At 41.1% G+C, this 15,839-nt stretch overlaps 1 protein-coding gene and 1 long non-coding RNA gene across 4 annotated transcripts in view; one reads left to right on the top strand and one right to left on the bottom strand.

Moving 5' to 3' along the window:
* The window catches only part of MYO16 (myosin XVI), a 481,094-nt gene that overhangs the window by 202,064 nt on the left and 263,191 nt on the right, over positions 1-15,839 (bottom strand). Inside the window, exons 19-20 of the mRNA XM_049099266.1 lie at positions 15,343-15,414; positions 12,838-12,979 (exon numbers count right to left, since the gene is read on the bottom strand). Of these exons, the coding sequence (XP_048955223.1) occupies positions 12,838-12,979; positions 15,343-15,414 (214 nt within the window). The remainder of the gene's footprint in view (positions 1-12,837; positions 12,980-15,342; positions 15,415-15,839) is intronic.
* Positions 1-15,839, top strand: part of LOC112655867 (uncharacterized) — a 60,051-nt gene that overhangs the window by 29,933 nt on the left and 14,279 nt on the right. For all 3 annotated transcript variants that reach the window (XR_003133924.3, XR_007404872.1, XR_007404873.1), the window contains exons 4-6: positions 12,145-12,528; positions 12,747-13,003; positions 15,666-15,754. This is a non-coding gene — a long non-coding RNA (uncharacterized LOC112655867). The remainder of the gene's footprint in view (positions 1-12,144; positions 12,529-12,746; positions 13,004-15,665; positions 15,755-15,839) is intronic.

Here is a 15,839-nt window from a genome sequence, read left to right as displayed (position 1 = left end):
TACGCTTCCTTGAGTGTTACAGGGAAGATGTGTGTGGTTTGGCAAAGAGATTTAAATTATTTTTAATATTCCTTTACTTTGCAATGGTCACTGAGCCCTGCACCACCCCACACCATTGAAAGTCACTACAGATTACCTGTTTGGTGATGTGGTAGTCCCAAAGAGCAGAAAACACTTAAATCCATAGTCAGGTGTTAACTGTACAAGTTCTCTTCCATACTTGAAGTGATGGAGGAGTGTGGATATTCTGAAAAATCATGTCCCTTGTTTTCAGTAAAATCCTTCCCTTTCATCTAACTCAGGAAGGAGGAAAGCACATCCTATTTAAAGTCTCCAGTTGATCAGACAACAAATAGAAATAAAAGGCATTCAAATTGGCAAAGAAGAAGTCAAATTCTCCCTCTTCGCCGATGACATGATACTCTACATAGAAAACCCAAAAGCCTCCACCCCAAGATTGCTAGAACTCATACAGCAATTTGGTAGCGTGGCAGGATACAAAATCAATGCCCAGAAATCAGTGGCATTTCTATACACTAACAATGAGACTGAAGAAAGAGAAATTAAGAAGGAGTCAATCCCATTTACAATTGCACCCAAAAGCATAAGATACCTAGGAATAAACCTAACCAAAGAGGTAAAGGATCTATACCCTAAAAACTACAGAACACTTCTGAAAGAAATTGAGGAAGACACAAAGAGATGGAAAAATATTCCATGCTCATGGATTGGAAGAATTAATATTGTGAAAATGTCAATGTTACCCAGGGCAATTTACATGTTCAATGCAATCCCTATCAAAATACCATGGACTTTCTTCAGAGAGTTGGAACAAATTATTTTAAGATTTGTGTGGAATCAGAAAAGACCCCGAATAGCCAGGGGAATTTTAAAAAAGAAAACCAGAGCTGGGGGCGTCATAGTGCCAGATTTCAGGTTGTACTACAAAGCTGTGGTCATCAAGACAGTGTGGTACTGGCACAAAAACAAACACACAGATCAATGGAACGGAATAGAGAATCCAGAAGTGGACCCTCAACTTTATGGTCAACTAATATTTGATAAAGGAGGAAAGACTATCCACTGGAAGAAAGACAGTCTCTTCAATAAATGGTGCTGGGAAAATTGGACAGCCACGTGCAGAAGAATGAAACTAAACCACTCTCTTGCACCATACACAGAGATAAACTCAAAATGGATGAAAGATCTAAATGTGAGACAAGATTCCATCAAAATCCTAGAGGAGAACACAGGCAACACCCTTTTTGAACTTGGCCACAGCAACTTCTTGCAAGATACATCCACGAAGGCAAGAGAAACAAAAGCAAAAATGAATTATTGGGACTTCATCAAGATAAAAAGCTTCTGCACAGCAAAAGAAACAGTCAACAAAACTAAAAGACAACCTACAGAATGGGAGAAGATATTTGCAAATGACGTATCAGAGAAAGGGCTAGTTTCCAAGATCTATAAAGAACTTCAACTCAACACCAAAGAAACAAACAATCCCATCATGAAATGGGCAAAAGACATGAAGAGAAATCTCACAGAGGAAGACCTAGACATGGCCAACAAGCACATGAGAAAATGCTCCGCATCACTGGCCATCAGGGAAATATAAATCAAAACCACAATGAGATACCACCTCACACCAGTGAGAATGGGGAAAATTAACAAGGCAGGAAACAACAAATGTTGGAGAGGATGCGGAGAAGGGGAACCCTCCTGCACTGCTGGTGGGAATGTGAACTGGTGCAGCCACTCTGGAAAACTGTGTGGAGGCTCCTCAAAGAGTTAAAAATAGACCTGCCCTACGACCCAGCAATTGCACCGCTGGGGATTTACCCCAAAGATTCAGATGCAATGAAACACCGGGACACCTGCCCCCCGATGTTTCTAGCAGCAATGTCCACAATAGCCAAACTGTGGTAGGAGCCTCGGTGTCCTTCGAAAGATGAATGGATAAAGAAGCTGTGGTCTATGTATACAATGGAATATTCCTCAGCCATTAGAAATGACAAATACCCACCATTTGCTTCGACGTGGATGGAACTGGAGGGTATTATGCTGAGTGAAGTAAGTCAATCAGAGAAGACCATTATATGGTCTCATTCATTTGGGGAATATAAAAAATAGTGACAGGGAATAAAGGGGAAAGGAGAAAAAAATGAGTGGGAAATATCAGAAAGGGAGACAGAACATGAGAGACTCCTAACTCTGGGAAACGAACTAGGGGTGGTGGAAAGGGAGGTGGGCGGGGGGTGGGGGTGACTGCTGACGGGCACTGAGGGGGGCTCTTGATGGGATGAGCACTGGGTGTTATTCTATATGTTGGCAAATTGAACACCAATAAAAAATAAATTAAAGGGCAGCCCCGGTGGTGCTGCGGTTTAGCGCCGCCTGCAGCCCAGGGCGTGATCCTGGAGACCCTGTATCGAGTCCCACATCAGGCTCTCTGCATGGAGCCTGCTTCTCCCTCTGCCTGTGTCTCTGCCTCTCTCTCTCTGTGTGTGTCTCTATGAATAAATAAATAAAATCTTTTTTTTTAAAATTTAAAAAAATAAAAAATAAAACAACAGATAAAAAATAAAATAAAATAAAGCCTCCGGTTGGAGGGAATGATGGCAAGCCCTCAGCTAAAGCAGAGGCGACCTATCTGTGGGTAGCATGGCAGGGTAATGACACTGTTGTGCCCTTTTGAGAATCTTGAGTTCGAGTGATGGACAATTCTCATCACCCAGGATGCTCACAATGGCTGCCACTCTGGAGAAGATTTATCTCCAAACTTGTAGCACAAAGAGTTACCCTGCCCAGTATGACCTTGTTTCCTTGCAAAAGATAAAACAAATTATACCTTCCTAAGAACCATTTGTAAACATTATGGCTACGTTCTACATAGCCTTTTAAAAGTCTTTTTAAGAAGCCATAGGTTGCACCTGACATTTAAAAGAAAAAAAAAAGTCTTCTGGCTAAATAATTTAAGAACGATACAGAATAATATAAACTCACACACACACACACACACACACACACACACACACACACCCTTGATTGGAATCTATGTTTATGCATCCAGTGAAACACAAGGAGCAGGTGCAGAAGTAATGACAAATCCCCCTCATGGCAAGCAAATAAACAACCTAGAGACAGGATTTGAAACTTTCATAAGACAGTAGGTAAAGTATAGATGATCTGTGCAAACAGGGCAGGTATGAATCGTAATCCAAAAGATATTTTTAATGGCTTGCCTGCAGCACAGCAGAAAGATGCTCTGCCTTAGCTGCATTCAGGCCTCCTACCACATTGCAAACTGACTTTCTGTCACTGATGGACGAAATCCTTGATAAAGACTTGATTACAACTAAAAGTCTAATCTATGCAATATAATCTTACAGAATACATGAACCTGCTTACTGTTATATTAGTGTTTTAAAAATTGTCACTCTATTAGAAAGTATTTCAGGGTATTTTTTTAAATCACAGATTTTACCTAAGATTTTAAGAGATAATTTTTAATTAAAATAAATCTCAACAACAAAATCATTACCAAAGGAATTTGAATTAAACATCCTCAAGAGCTAACAGGAGACTAGGAACTGCACTTAAGGTATTAATTCAGAATTTTTAAATTTCTTTGATCAACAAATTAAGAAATTATTACAGTCTGGGCACATGGATTTTGTTTTGGTGGGTGAGGTCTATTAATCCCCAGAAATTATGTGAGGGACTCGGTGCCTGTGTGTGTGTTTATGCCATTCACCAGATTCTCGAATTAGATTCTGACCCAAGGAAAGACACTGTAACATTTCATAAGTACATTAAGTGCTACCTGATTACATCGAAGAGAGATAAATGGGTAATCACAACAAATTTGCCTACAAATTCTAATAAACAGGAAAAATATTACTTTCCACTTAAAATCCTTGGAAATCCAACAAACGTGTGCATATGCACCAATAAATATTCAAAATTAATAGTTTATACTATTAATCAAATTCTTAGCAGAACAAAACAAAAGATAATTCCCAAATAAACTTAAGCCATATATCTAGTTGACCCAGTTAATCCACTGTATTTTTTTTCCTTTTTTTTAAATCCACTGTATTTTCATTTCAGAGCACCAAGGTAGAGACTGGCTCTCTGCCACTCAGTTAGACAGTCTTCAGACCAAATACAGATTATCCAAAATGCTGACATGGGTTTCTTTTTTAAACCAGCCCTGCAGAACTCTCCAAAGCTATAATTACATTTTCCCTACATGAAATATTTGTTCTCTCTAATTAAGAAAGAATAGCACGTTTCATCTCTTGAAGGAGTGCAATTTTTCTGAAGATGAACATTAACTTGCTCGTTACAATCTTAGTGCAGTTTCTCTATGTTCATTTAGATGCTCACATCCTCTCCAGTGTTGTCAATACTGGAGAGGAATGGACTCACCTGGCATCACGACAGCACTTAAAATTTACGTCCCACTGGATGTGCTCTTCTTTTCTTATTTCAGAGAATGTGTCATCATCTGTGACCCTCAGGGGAGCTGCCCCCACTGCTGTCACCACCGTCCTCTGCAATGACCCCAACCAGACTGCTGAGGAGCACATGGGCCATTTGGCGCTTGGGCTGGTGGTTCCATGCTAACTTACAAAATGATTTTTCCTTACTATTAAAATATGAGAATTGAGAAGCAGGATAAGATGCAGAAAACATCCTACTGATGATTTCAGGAATCAAATCGTTGAATTGATATGTGAATTCAAAGAAAAAAAGAAAAGAACTGAAGAAAACTTCAACTTCTCTCTAAAACAGTCTGGCTTTCTTTCTCACTGGTATATCTGTGCAACACTTTGGTTGTTATTCAAACCCACACTACACTTATCCTGGGCAGCAGTGGGGGTATTTAATAGTGTGAGAAATCTCACAAGTGATTTCTTTTCAATAGCCTCCTTTTTTTTCTCTCTCTCTCCATAATCAATCTAAGGATGGAAGGACAAAGACTCTGGACATTTCCTGGGGTGGTGACCCCCTACCTCCCAGGAAAAGACAGGATTATCTTCATACTTGGAGCCTTCCTCCCAATTGGACCTTATTCCCCCACCTGTCCCCAGGTGCCCAGAGCATCAGCTCTCTGTTCCACAATGCTTCCTCTGCCCCACAGCTGGAACCTAGTCCAGGCACTACACACTCACCTATCCACAAGTAGGAGCTGGTGTCCTGTCATGTGAGTTTTTCCTCAAGGAACTCCTACTGTCTAGGAAATATGATTTCTAATCCACATGGACCTCGTTTCTGTAATAATAGAGGAGCACACACCGCTCTTTGCATTAGCCAGGCTCTCGGCAAGCAAGTCATGGATGTGTCAGCACGGAAAGGCATAGAGGATAGAAACTGATCGATGCAAATCCACTGTCTCTGCTTTTTGTAAAGAGACTAAGCAAACGTAAAACATCTCTCAGAGTTCAGAGTGTATGTGAACGGCGACATTGCTATTTCTAAAGAACGACAGATTTCCTCTAGTTGCCACTCTCCAAAAGAAGGTCACTGAACCAAAAGTCAATGAAAGACACTAGACCATAGCCCGGCTTTCCAACACAATGTCCACTGGCATCTCTTCAGAACCCTCCATCTCCACAGACAAATCTCCATAAACCAGAAGCCTTTGCAGCCATACCCACGAGGATTTTACCGAAGCAGCCATTCCCACTGTGTCAGGTGCAGTGCTGACAACTTGGTTTCCTCTTCTCATCCTCAGATAACCCTGGACACCAACCAAAGTTCTCGGAGGAGCCAGGAGGCACCAGCTTACTTACATGAGGACTCAGGATGAAGATGAATAAAATGAACCATCGGTTTTGGTGTCTGAAGACATTTCTGGGGAACTCTTCCGAAGTTTCTATAAGTCACTGAAGCGGAGTGTAATTAATCATAAAGTTTCTAAATATTTATGTTTAGCTCAACTAAAATATTGTAAGAGCGTAATACAGTATAAGCATATTTAAGAAACTGAAGGCTCAGTGCAAACCCCCAAATCTCCATATGCATGCTTGAAACTCAATTTATCGCATATATTTGCATGCTAAGTTGTGCTGCCCAAAAATGTGGATTTCAGAACAAACAGACGTAAATGAGGGAATGACCAAACACACAAGTAGGTAAGTAAGTAAAATGTACCATCAATACCACTCCACTGTCTGGCCTCCTCATCTCCATCCGCTAACCATCTATAACACTCCATCTATTTATTCTTAGGGTGTGTCCATTGCTAAAAAGGAATACGCTTCACAGGCTTTGCTTCTCAGCTGGCCACATGAACGTAAACCACTGTATTCAGAACATGTGCTAAAAACGAGTGAAATAAACTATAGGTGTTGGTGTCTGAGACACTTGCGCAACTGTCCCAAGGTCCCTACAACCCCTCTGCTGCTCGAGAACCTCCTAGCTTGTAGTCACCTCTGTGAGCAGCCAAGTCTGCACCAAAACTCTGATGGAGGTTTCACTTTAGAAGAAAGTAGTGATTTTAAATCTAACATTGCCATTTCAATCGTGGGGACGTTAGTATGAAACAGGTCCAAGTTTCTGAGCTGCCAAAATTATTTTATCATTTTTTTTAAATCAAGGTATTTATTACTCATTCTGCTTTAGTTAGAATCACCAGTATCATCTTGTTTTAGAATCCTGGGAAGGTGTGGGGACCAGCCCGCTGTGGTATGAGCCTCTGCTGAATGGACTGCCCCAGGCAGAGGCGACACATGGGTAACGGATGAATGATTGTCCTTCTCACACCTTGAGGACTGCAGAAGGAGAGGTATAGTGTGGGAATCTGTGAGGAGCCCGAAAGGGTCAGGGATGACCATCCTCCGGCTATCAAGACATCCCTCACTTCCTTGTCCCTCCCCTCATCTCCCACAGTAGCTATAGGCACCGAAGCCCACTTTGCTCCCTTCCTGGAAGGTACTGAGCCACCACCATGAGCCCAGTAGCAGGAGAGAGGACTCTGATTTTGAGACACTTTTTTTTTTTACTTTATTTATTTTTTTTTAAATTTTTATTTATTTGTGATACTCACAGAGAGAGAGAGAGAGAGAGGCAGAGACACAGGCAGAGGGAGAAGCAGGCTCCATGCACCGGGAGCCCGACGTGGGATTCGATCCCGGGTCTCCAGGATCACGCCCTGGGCCAAAGGCAGGCGCCAAACTGCTGCGCCACCCAGGGATCCCGAGACACTTTGTTTTTAAGATATTTTTCTAACGATTTTACTTATTTATTCATGAGAGACACAGGGAAAGAGAGACAGAGGCATAGGCAGAGGGAGAAGCAGGCTTCCTGCGGGGAGCCCGATGTGGGACTCAATCTCAGGACCCCGGGATTACAACCTGAGCCGAAGGCAGACACCCAACCACTGAGCCACCCAGCTGCCCCTTGAGACATTTCTAATTTCTGTTCCAACAGGATATTTGGTGACTTAAAGGATTCACAGCACTGTAATTTGTGAGCAGAACAGGCTTGGGACCTACCTGTTTTTTCCCAGGGCCATAAACATATTCTCCTCATATGACACTCTCTAAGGAAAGGTGAGGCATGAGAAAAACATGTGTTTTCAGTACATCACAAATCACTTTTTAATATGGTGGTTACATCAATATAAGTAATAACACCACAGATCTGAAAAGTTGGACAATTTTACTTATGTTGACACAATAAAAGAAATGCTTTCTTGTGGGCAAATGTAATATTGTCCACAATGTTGCTTTTTCAGATGAAAGGTACATTTAATGTGTCTCCCTACTATCTTTTTCAAAAGGCTTGTAATGTTATTAAGTAAAGGAACAACAGGTATTTACAGGTAAGCCTTTCCATTTTGAATGCTCTGCTAAAAATGTCCAACCAATATCACAAAATGGAGAAAGATTTCTACAATGTTGAGGCAAGAATAATTCACGGGAGTAGGGAAGTAGTAAGGAAATTTATCCAGAATCCTCTCTATGCCACAAAGTTTGTGCTTGAGATGATGTTCTGGAACACTGCCAGTAGACCCTGGAAAAGAACCTGCTTAGCGCTGCAGGAAGACTCACTGTCAGAAGTATAGGGGTGACAGTCCTCCAGGGTTTGCACATCATGTCTGCAATCACAGAGCAGACAGGTGACTGTGCCCACTCAGGAGGTAGGAGAAGCGTAAAGCTGAAGGACACTGTGGTTTCCTGATCAGGAAAGTTGACTCCCTGGGAAAAAGGGACCCTGGGAATCATCTTAAGGACTCCTGAGAAGCAGACCACCATGTTGGTCTGACTGCAATTAATGAAGAATCCAAGGAAAGACTTCTCCTCGGGGAGAAGAGCTGCATCCCCAGGAAGGGACCTAATAACACGGCTTTGGATTCACAGGGAAGAAAACTGGCCAGTGAAGAGTGGAATAGAAGGTGGCGTTTCCAGGGTTCTCAGTGGTTGCCAATTTTCTCCATATGAGGTTATAAGACTCTACATATAGGCCTCCATGTTGTTTAAACATGGACTTTGTTTATGCCTACACGGGTCATTGGGTGCTGAAACCAAATACTACTAGAAAAGTAGTTACATTTTATCTAAAATGTAACTATGTAACTACCTTCTTATCAGGGTTTTTTAAAGAAATTATTCCATACCATTTAAAATTATGTTTTCATTGTTGAATAGTATCTACCAAATGTGAACAAGTAACATGTAAGTTACAAGGGCCTCCTACCTATCTAGTGGCCACATCTTGGCTGCAGGGAGGGGAGGACTGTCACACATAAGGCAGATGGGTTCAATTTATCCTTTTGAAAAAAAAAGAAAAAAAGACCCAAACCACTCCACACAGGAGTCTCAGAGCCTACACACTTTCTTGCATCAGATGGGCCTTTGGTCTTTCGAGCCAATCAACTCTTAACACTCACATCTCGTTAAATGGAGATGCTGTCCCTGGTCCTGGGATTTTCTTTCATGGAGAGAAGCTCCACTGGCTGTATTAACTCTCCTGGCCTCTTCACGGAGGGCCTTCCTCCACTGGAGCCTGCAGGAGGAGGCCCTGGTGGGAGGCTCGGAGCTGACGGGCCCACTGGCAAGCCAGCCTGCCTGACAGCAGAGGTCAGAAACAGCTTGCTTGCACTCAGGCAGCAGCTCTGGGGTCCGCTGCCTCCCTCACAGAATCCACAGAATCTGTGTCTTGGCTCCTAATACGGGACTCCATTGTCTTATTTATCAATTGATTAAGAATCAGACAGGAAGCTTTAAAAAGGGGAAGGGGGAGGATGCCTGGGTGGCTCAGTGGTTGAGCATCTGCCTTTGGCTCAGGTCCTGATCCCGGAGTCATTGAATTAAGTCCTGCATCAGGATCCCTGCAGGGAGCCTGCTTCTCCCTCTGCCTATGTCTCTGCCTCTCTCTGTGTCTCTTATGAATAAATAAGTGACGTCTTAAAAAAAAAAAAAAGAATCAGACAGGAAGGTGAGCACCAGTAGTTTAATGCCCCCCAAAGACCACAAAAGCACTGCGTGCCCTTGGACACAGGATGGGACGCAACAGCAAGCCCAGTGGGGGCTGGGCAGACACAAGGGGGAGCAGCCACAGGGCCAAGACCATGGAGCAGGAGCATGCTGGCTTCATGTAAGGCTGTATTAACCCTATGTACCCTTTACTTTAGAGGTCAAAGTTACAGTTTGGAGAAAGAAACACCTCAGAAAATGGTTAAAATGCCACAACTCTGATTCATGTAGGAATTCTTGAAGAGAGGTGCATTGGGAGGGGTAATGAAGAAGCAGGACATCCACACTTCACAATTTCCTTGAGTTGCCACTGCTCACACAGTAACTGTGCTGTTCTTGGCTGTCTAATGGGATTTCTTCTGAGGGTGGTTTATATGCATGCATTTAAAACTAAAGTTTTAAACAAATAAATGTAGTATATTATTATAACATATATAATACATAGTACACTATATGCAGTATATTATATAATGTGTAATATATAATAGTATATTATTATATTGTATAGTGCATATATAATGTATATGATATGTGATATAATAATATACATTAAACATACATTACATATAATAATGTGCATAATACAACACAATATATATATTGGTTTTATTGCTCTTTTATCATTATTCCTTTTTGCCTACTTAGACCAAATTATTGTCAACTGAGCCTAATAAATAAAGTTTAGTGTGTTTCAATTTCTGGGGTGTCCTGACCACAAAGTGTGCCTGCCTGAATGAGAGCTATTCCAGCCTGGTCAGTCCCCAGCCTGTTGTGGCCAGTGCCAGCGGCCTGCACAGACATCAAGACCATGACATGCCACAGACTGACAGATATCCACACTGCAATCTTACTGGCTTGATTCTGGCCAAGTAAATATGGCCAATGCTTTGGTTCATCATAATTAACTAATCATCAGCATCTCCCACCTTATACCTCAGGATTTTATTAGAAGCAACCGTATTTAGAATCTAGGTAGAGAGGGGCCCTTGGGTGGGTCAGTGATTGAGCATCTGCCTTTGACTTAGGTCATGATCCAGGGGTCATTTATGGAATCCCGCATCAGGCTCCCCACAGGGAGCCTGCTTCTCCCTCTGCCTGTGTCTCTGCCTCTCTGTGTGTGTCTCTCATAAATAAATAAATAAAATCTTAAAAAGAAAAAAAAGAATCTAGGTAGAGAGAGTAAAATCTTTTGAAGTGTATAATACTATTAATATTGTACCTATTTTGCTGTAATCCAGGAAATGAGTCCAGCATTCCAAGAACATTTCATCGGATTCAATTTCACTTGTTTTCTTTTAATAACTTGTTACAGTACATCTTATTTATAGTTGTTCTTTTCTTGCAAAATTTACCAAAAAAATGTAGTGTGAAAAATACTCCCCATCAACATCAAGAGTCCTCGCCAACTTGAACCATGGGGATACACATATTTTATATAATGTTTTTGACATGATTACACATTTCAAAAAATTGAGAGATTCATAAACAGTCAAAGCCTAAGTTTATCCAAATTTTGAGACCTCTCGGAGACTTAGGAAATAAGTCTGTAAATCTACAAATCCTTCAGCTTTCCATGAATTTCAATGAGTTAGAAATACTGCAAACATAACCTTTCTTTGGAGTATTTTGAGATTTAAATTTAGGTTTGGGTGACCCCAGGGAGAAATGAGAGAAAAACATGGGAATTATGACTCATCTGAGAATAGTGTGTCTTCTTAAGTTAAACTTCTAAAACATTAAATCATTACTAATTTCCTACTAATCCCTGTCCTCATTCATTTGCTTAGTCAAGAATTTTAAAAGACAGCACTAACACCATAAATTTGCATATTGACACAGTGGCAATATTCCCACTGAAAGAGAAATAATATGCTTTCCAAGGTTTATGTTTGTATATTTTCCTGTGTATGTAGTCAAATATTGAGACTATGTCTAAATTTTCCCAATTACATAAATTTATGGCTCTGTAAGATTTAAATACCAAATGGAGAGGCACCTGGGTGACTCAGCCAGTTGAGCATCTGACTCTTGATTTTGGCTCCAGTCATGATCTCAGGGTTGTGAGATCAAACCCTGCATTGGGCTCCTCCATGCTTAGCATGGAGTCTTCTTACGATTTGCTCTCTCACTCAGTCCTCTACCCCTCTTGCATGCTCTCTTTCTCACTGTCTCTAGAATAAATAAATAAATCTTTTAAGAAAGTGAATGTCAAATGGAAATTTTCTAAAAGTTTCCATGTGTAGCTGGATTTATGATATTAATTTTTTTCAATGTCAATTTCAGTAGAACAGCCAATAATTTTACACCAGATTAATTTGCAAGACAGCATATTAGTATCATTCTGTGAATCATCTTCATATTTAAAGGAAAATTATAAATTAACTGACAATAAGTAATTATAAATCCAAGAATCCTCACCATACCAAACTCTAAGGTACAACTGCTAAAATACTGATAATACTATACCGAGTATCGCAAATCCCAGACTGTATTGCAATATGCTGATCCGCAAGCTGTGGGATTTATATATACACATGTTAATGAGGACTTCCATATCCCTTTGTCCTTAAAGTCTTCTGAGATGTCTACTTTTCCTTAAGAACTGTCCCATTACTACATGTTACTTCTTGTGTTTTCCTTGAAACCTCCAAAGGCAGCAACTTTTAGGAATCTGGTGAAGAACTCTATGTGGACAACAAAGAAATTCTCAAAAGGCTTCATTCAAAGATAGGCATACATGTGAAGACTTCTGGATGCAATTCTGCTCTCAACGGCCTGCTCAAAGTCAGTGTTACTGACAAGAATACTAACAAAGTTTTCCATTAACGAGATGACATTGTAGGTCTATGATTTTTAGATCATCAAATAGTCCTGAAAAGCTCCTGCTTTAAAGGTGGTTAAGGCTATGACTCAAAATGATTACCATAGAGACCTCCTGTCAAATAATCTGCAAATAAGTGAACAAAATAGGAAGACTTACTAATCGGAAACATAACATTCGATTGGTCCTAAGAGAGAAATGGGCTCCTCAAAAAAGGTAAGTGCTTTAGATATTCTTAGTCTTCTTCCCAGATCTATTAATTCTTAAAATTTCTTGGTACCAGAGAGAATGCATGTGCATCCCCATGCATGAGATATGATTTGATTAATTCGTCAATGTGTGTGGGTGGGAGGAGGGGGTTTAAATCTCTAAGAAAGAGTCAATGAAACCCTTTAGGTAAAATCACTTGTTAAAATGAAATGTTTTCATTATAGTGTCGCGTTGGATTATAGAGCACCTGTAAGAGGTGCTTTTAAGTCGGCTACAACAAGAATAACAGAGCAGACCCGTGTCTGCCAATCCTACCTGCTGTGCTCATCTTGACTGTGGAGGCAACAATTCATGGTATTCACCAAAAAGCTAAACAAACGACTGAACATGGACTTGGCCAAGAGGTCCCGGTAAAATTCCGCCATCTCCACAGTGTGTCGCCGTATGATGGTATCTCCTGGAAGGGCAGAAAGGCTAAGAGGTAGAAGGAGGCTTCACTCATTTCAAGGCAAACAAGGCCATGCACACCTATTTTATTCCTTACACAATCTCATATGCCAAAAGATGTTAAAAACATGTGACAGCTCTAAACAAATGAGGTGTCCTGCCACTGAAAATGTTTCCCAAAGTGAGGCCCATGTACACTGCAGTATTATTTGCTACTGACCCTGAGCATAGCTTTGGATCTCGATGCAGGCTCTGTAATTTCCTTTCTATTAGGGAACCAACTGTTGGTGGGCCCCCCTTAACAGGATTTCTGAAAACAGCTCTCTGGTTTGAATATGAATCATCCTCAAGGCCTTTGGAAACCTGGCCATCTGGAAAATTTGTCATATTTTAAATATTTTCGGAGACACAATCCAGCTAACTAAAATGTGTGTGTGGAGTTTGGGAAGAAGTTAGAGCTTTCAGATAGAACTGTTCAAGTCATTCTCTAAGAGACGGTAATTGAAATCTTGAGTGATAAGGTTTTCAGAAGAAACCAAGGGGGGCAGGGAACAGGTGAGGATGATTTGGAGCTGAGCCTGTGATAGTTTTGATGCTAGAGAGCAGAGAAGCATCTAGCACTCATACTGTGTGGCTGTGGCTAGCCTGGCTAACCGGTGCTACTTGGCTGAGCAGGGGGTTAAGTAATAAGATGATTACTGTGTGAAATAATGGCTGAAAGAGCTGTTGGTCAATGGAGGTAGAGATACAGGAGAACCAGATAGGCAGAGATAAAAGAAAAAAAACAAAAACCCAGCAGGTGAGGAAGATTCAGAGACCTGTCAGATCAAGGCCATCGAGATCAACAAATAAGGTGGCTGTGAAAGCAGGTGTGGCATTTATGACATTATAGAATTATGGTCTCTAGACTAAACATGATTGAGGGTGTTGATGGGTCACCAACATGGTAGCTGAGTAAGGAAGCGAGGATGGTGTAAGCAGAAAAACTCACAAACAGTAAATTCTAGGTATTAATGGTGAGTTCAAATTTTCTCAAAACATCATGAGACATGATGATTTTGGAGAAGTTCAAGAAATGATACAATTAGATGCCAGGGCTGGTGGGAAGATGGGTCAGAATAAAGCATCAATGTGAGGTAAACCTGAATTATAAAGGGCGTGCTGGGCTATCCCAAATGGATGATCTGAGAGCATCTCTGAAGGGCTCTTGTCCATGGATGAAAATCATACTTGCAAAAAAAAAAAAAAAGGAAAATCATACTTGCAGAATAGGATTCAGAAAGACCATTCCTGAGCCATTGGGGAAGGTAGACAGTATGAGATAAGGCCAGATAAAAAATTAAAGAGGATATTGTTCCGTGATCTAGGAAAGGAATGACATATTAAGGTAGTGGTGTCAGAAATGAAGGAAAGGTAGTGAGACCAAGGGAGATGTGTGAAGTAGAGCTGACAGGCATCAGTCGAGGTGTAGGAGGAAGAGGCACCAAAATGACTTTTGCACAACCGCCTGGATAATGGGGAGATGATGCATTAAGTTCCAGAGCTGGATAGGAACCCTATGGAGCTATGAGGCAGGAGTGGTAAGTCACATACTAAATATCTGCAAGTATGTTCAAGAGGAGCACCAGGTAAGGACAGGGGTGATTTCGAGAAAGAAGGAAAAGAGAGTCCTCAAACTCTCAGTAAGAGGAAGGCTGGTAAGGCAATATCTCCTGGGAACACCTGAAGTGCATGTGGGAAACCACTGAATAGAGAGAGATGTGTGTGGCGTAAGGAGAGTCATTGCAGCACTCCGGCAGCATTAGATTCGAATTCCAAACATGCCTTTACTAGTGATCTGATGTGCAGAGTTATTGAGTCTCTTTGAACCTTAGTTTTCTCATCTGTTCTAAAGAAAAAGTTATGCCTCCTTCAGAGCAACGTGTGGAAATGTTAAAATACCAACATTTATAGCACTTGGCACCTCTCCTGTCGGTTCACAAGTGCCCAATACACCGCAGCTTTTCTTACAACTTACAGTGCAGAGGAAGGAAGAAGTCTTCATTGACCAGGGTGGCGACACGGCATACACAAACAGTTCCAATCGTTTACCTGAATATGTCCTGTTGGACTGATGACTCAATTTGTCTAAAAGGACCGATTAGCTAGAAAAGGTGACTAATTCACCGAAATGGTCTCTCGAGAGCTTAACAAGGTTCACAACACAGAGCCATATCAGGTGACCAAATGGGTTCATCATGCATTTCCCTTTCGGCATTCAGTGCATGGAAAGAGGTACACGAGGTGGGGAGAGGAAGGTTGTATTGGCTTTCTGTATCTGGGAGAAGACCACAGATTGCACAAAGGTAAACATCAGAGTCTGGCAGAACTTACCTTTAAAATACTGGATATCGGATGTTAAAGCAGATACCAGCTCCTCAGTTGATACTTGTAACAATCCAGCCACTAAAATTAAAGCAGCATTGGAAGCATAAAGTTAGTATATCTTTTTTGAGGGCGAACCTGATACTTTACAGTTACTATTTATGAGTTTATTATATAGCCCCATTAGGAACTTTGTGGATTATAAACACTGAACAAGTGCTTGAAGTATCAAAGTACACTACAGAAATATCTTCTAGTAATCATAATGCTAATGAGCTGGTCGGGCTCCTGTAGAAAATCATTACAGGTCTCTTCCCTCCTTGCCCTCACAGGTGGCCCTGAATGTTTCTCCCAGTCCCTGGTTCAATTACTTTGATACAAGGTGAAGACATGATGCTCACTGACAATCTGTGGTTTGAAGGTATCTTGAAAAAAATCTGGGAGTGACTAACAAAGCAACTTCAAAGGGGAGAGAGAGGTTTTTGGCAAGACCTTTGAAGGGAAGT

This window comes from Canis lupus, chromosome 22, assembly GCF_003254725.2.
Source record: "Canis lupus dingo isolate Sandy chromosome 22, ASM325472v2, whole genome shotgun sequence".
NCBI classification, from domain to species: domain Eukaryota; kingdom Metazoa; phylum Chordata; class Mammalia; order Carnivora; family Canidae; genus Canis; species Canis lupus.
This window is presented reverse-complemented; position numbering and strand designations above follow the sequence as displayed.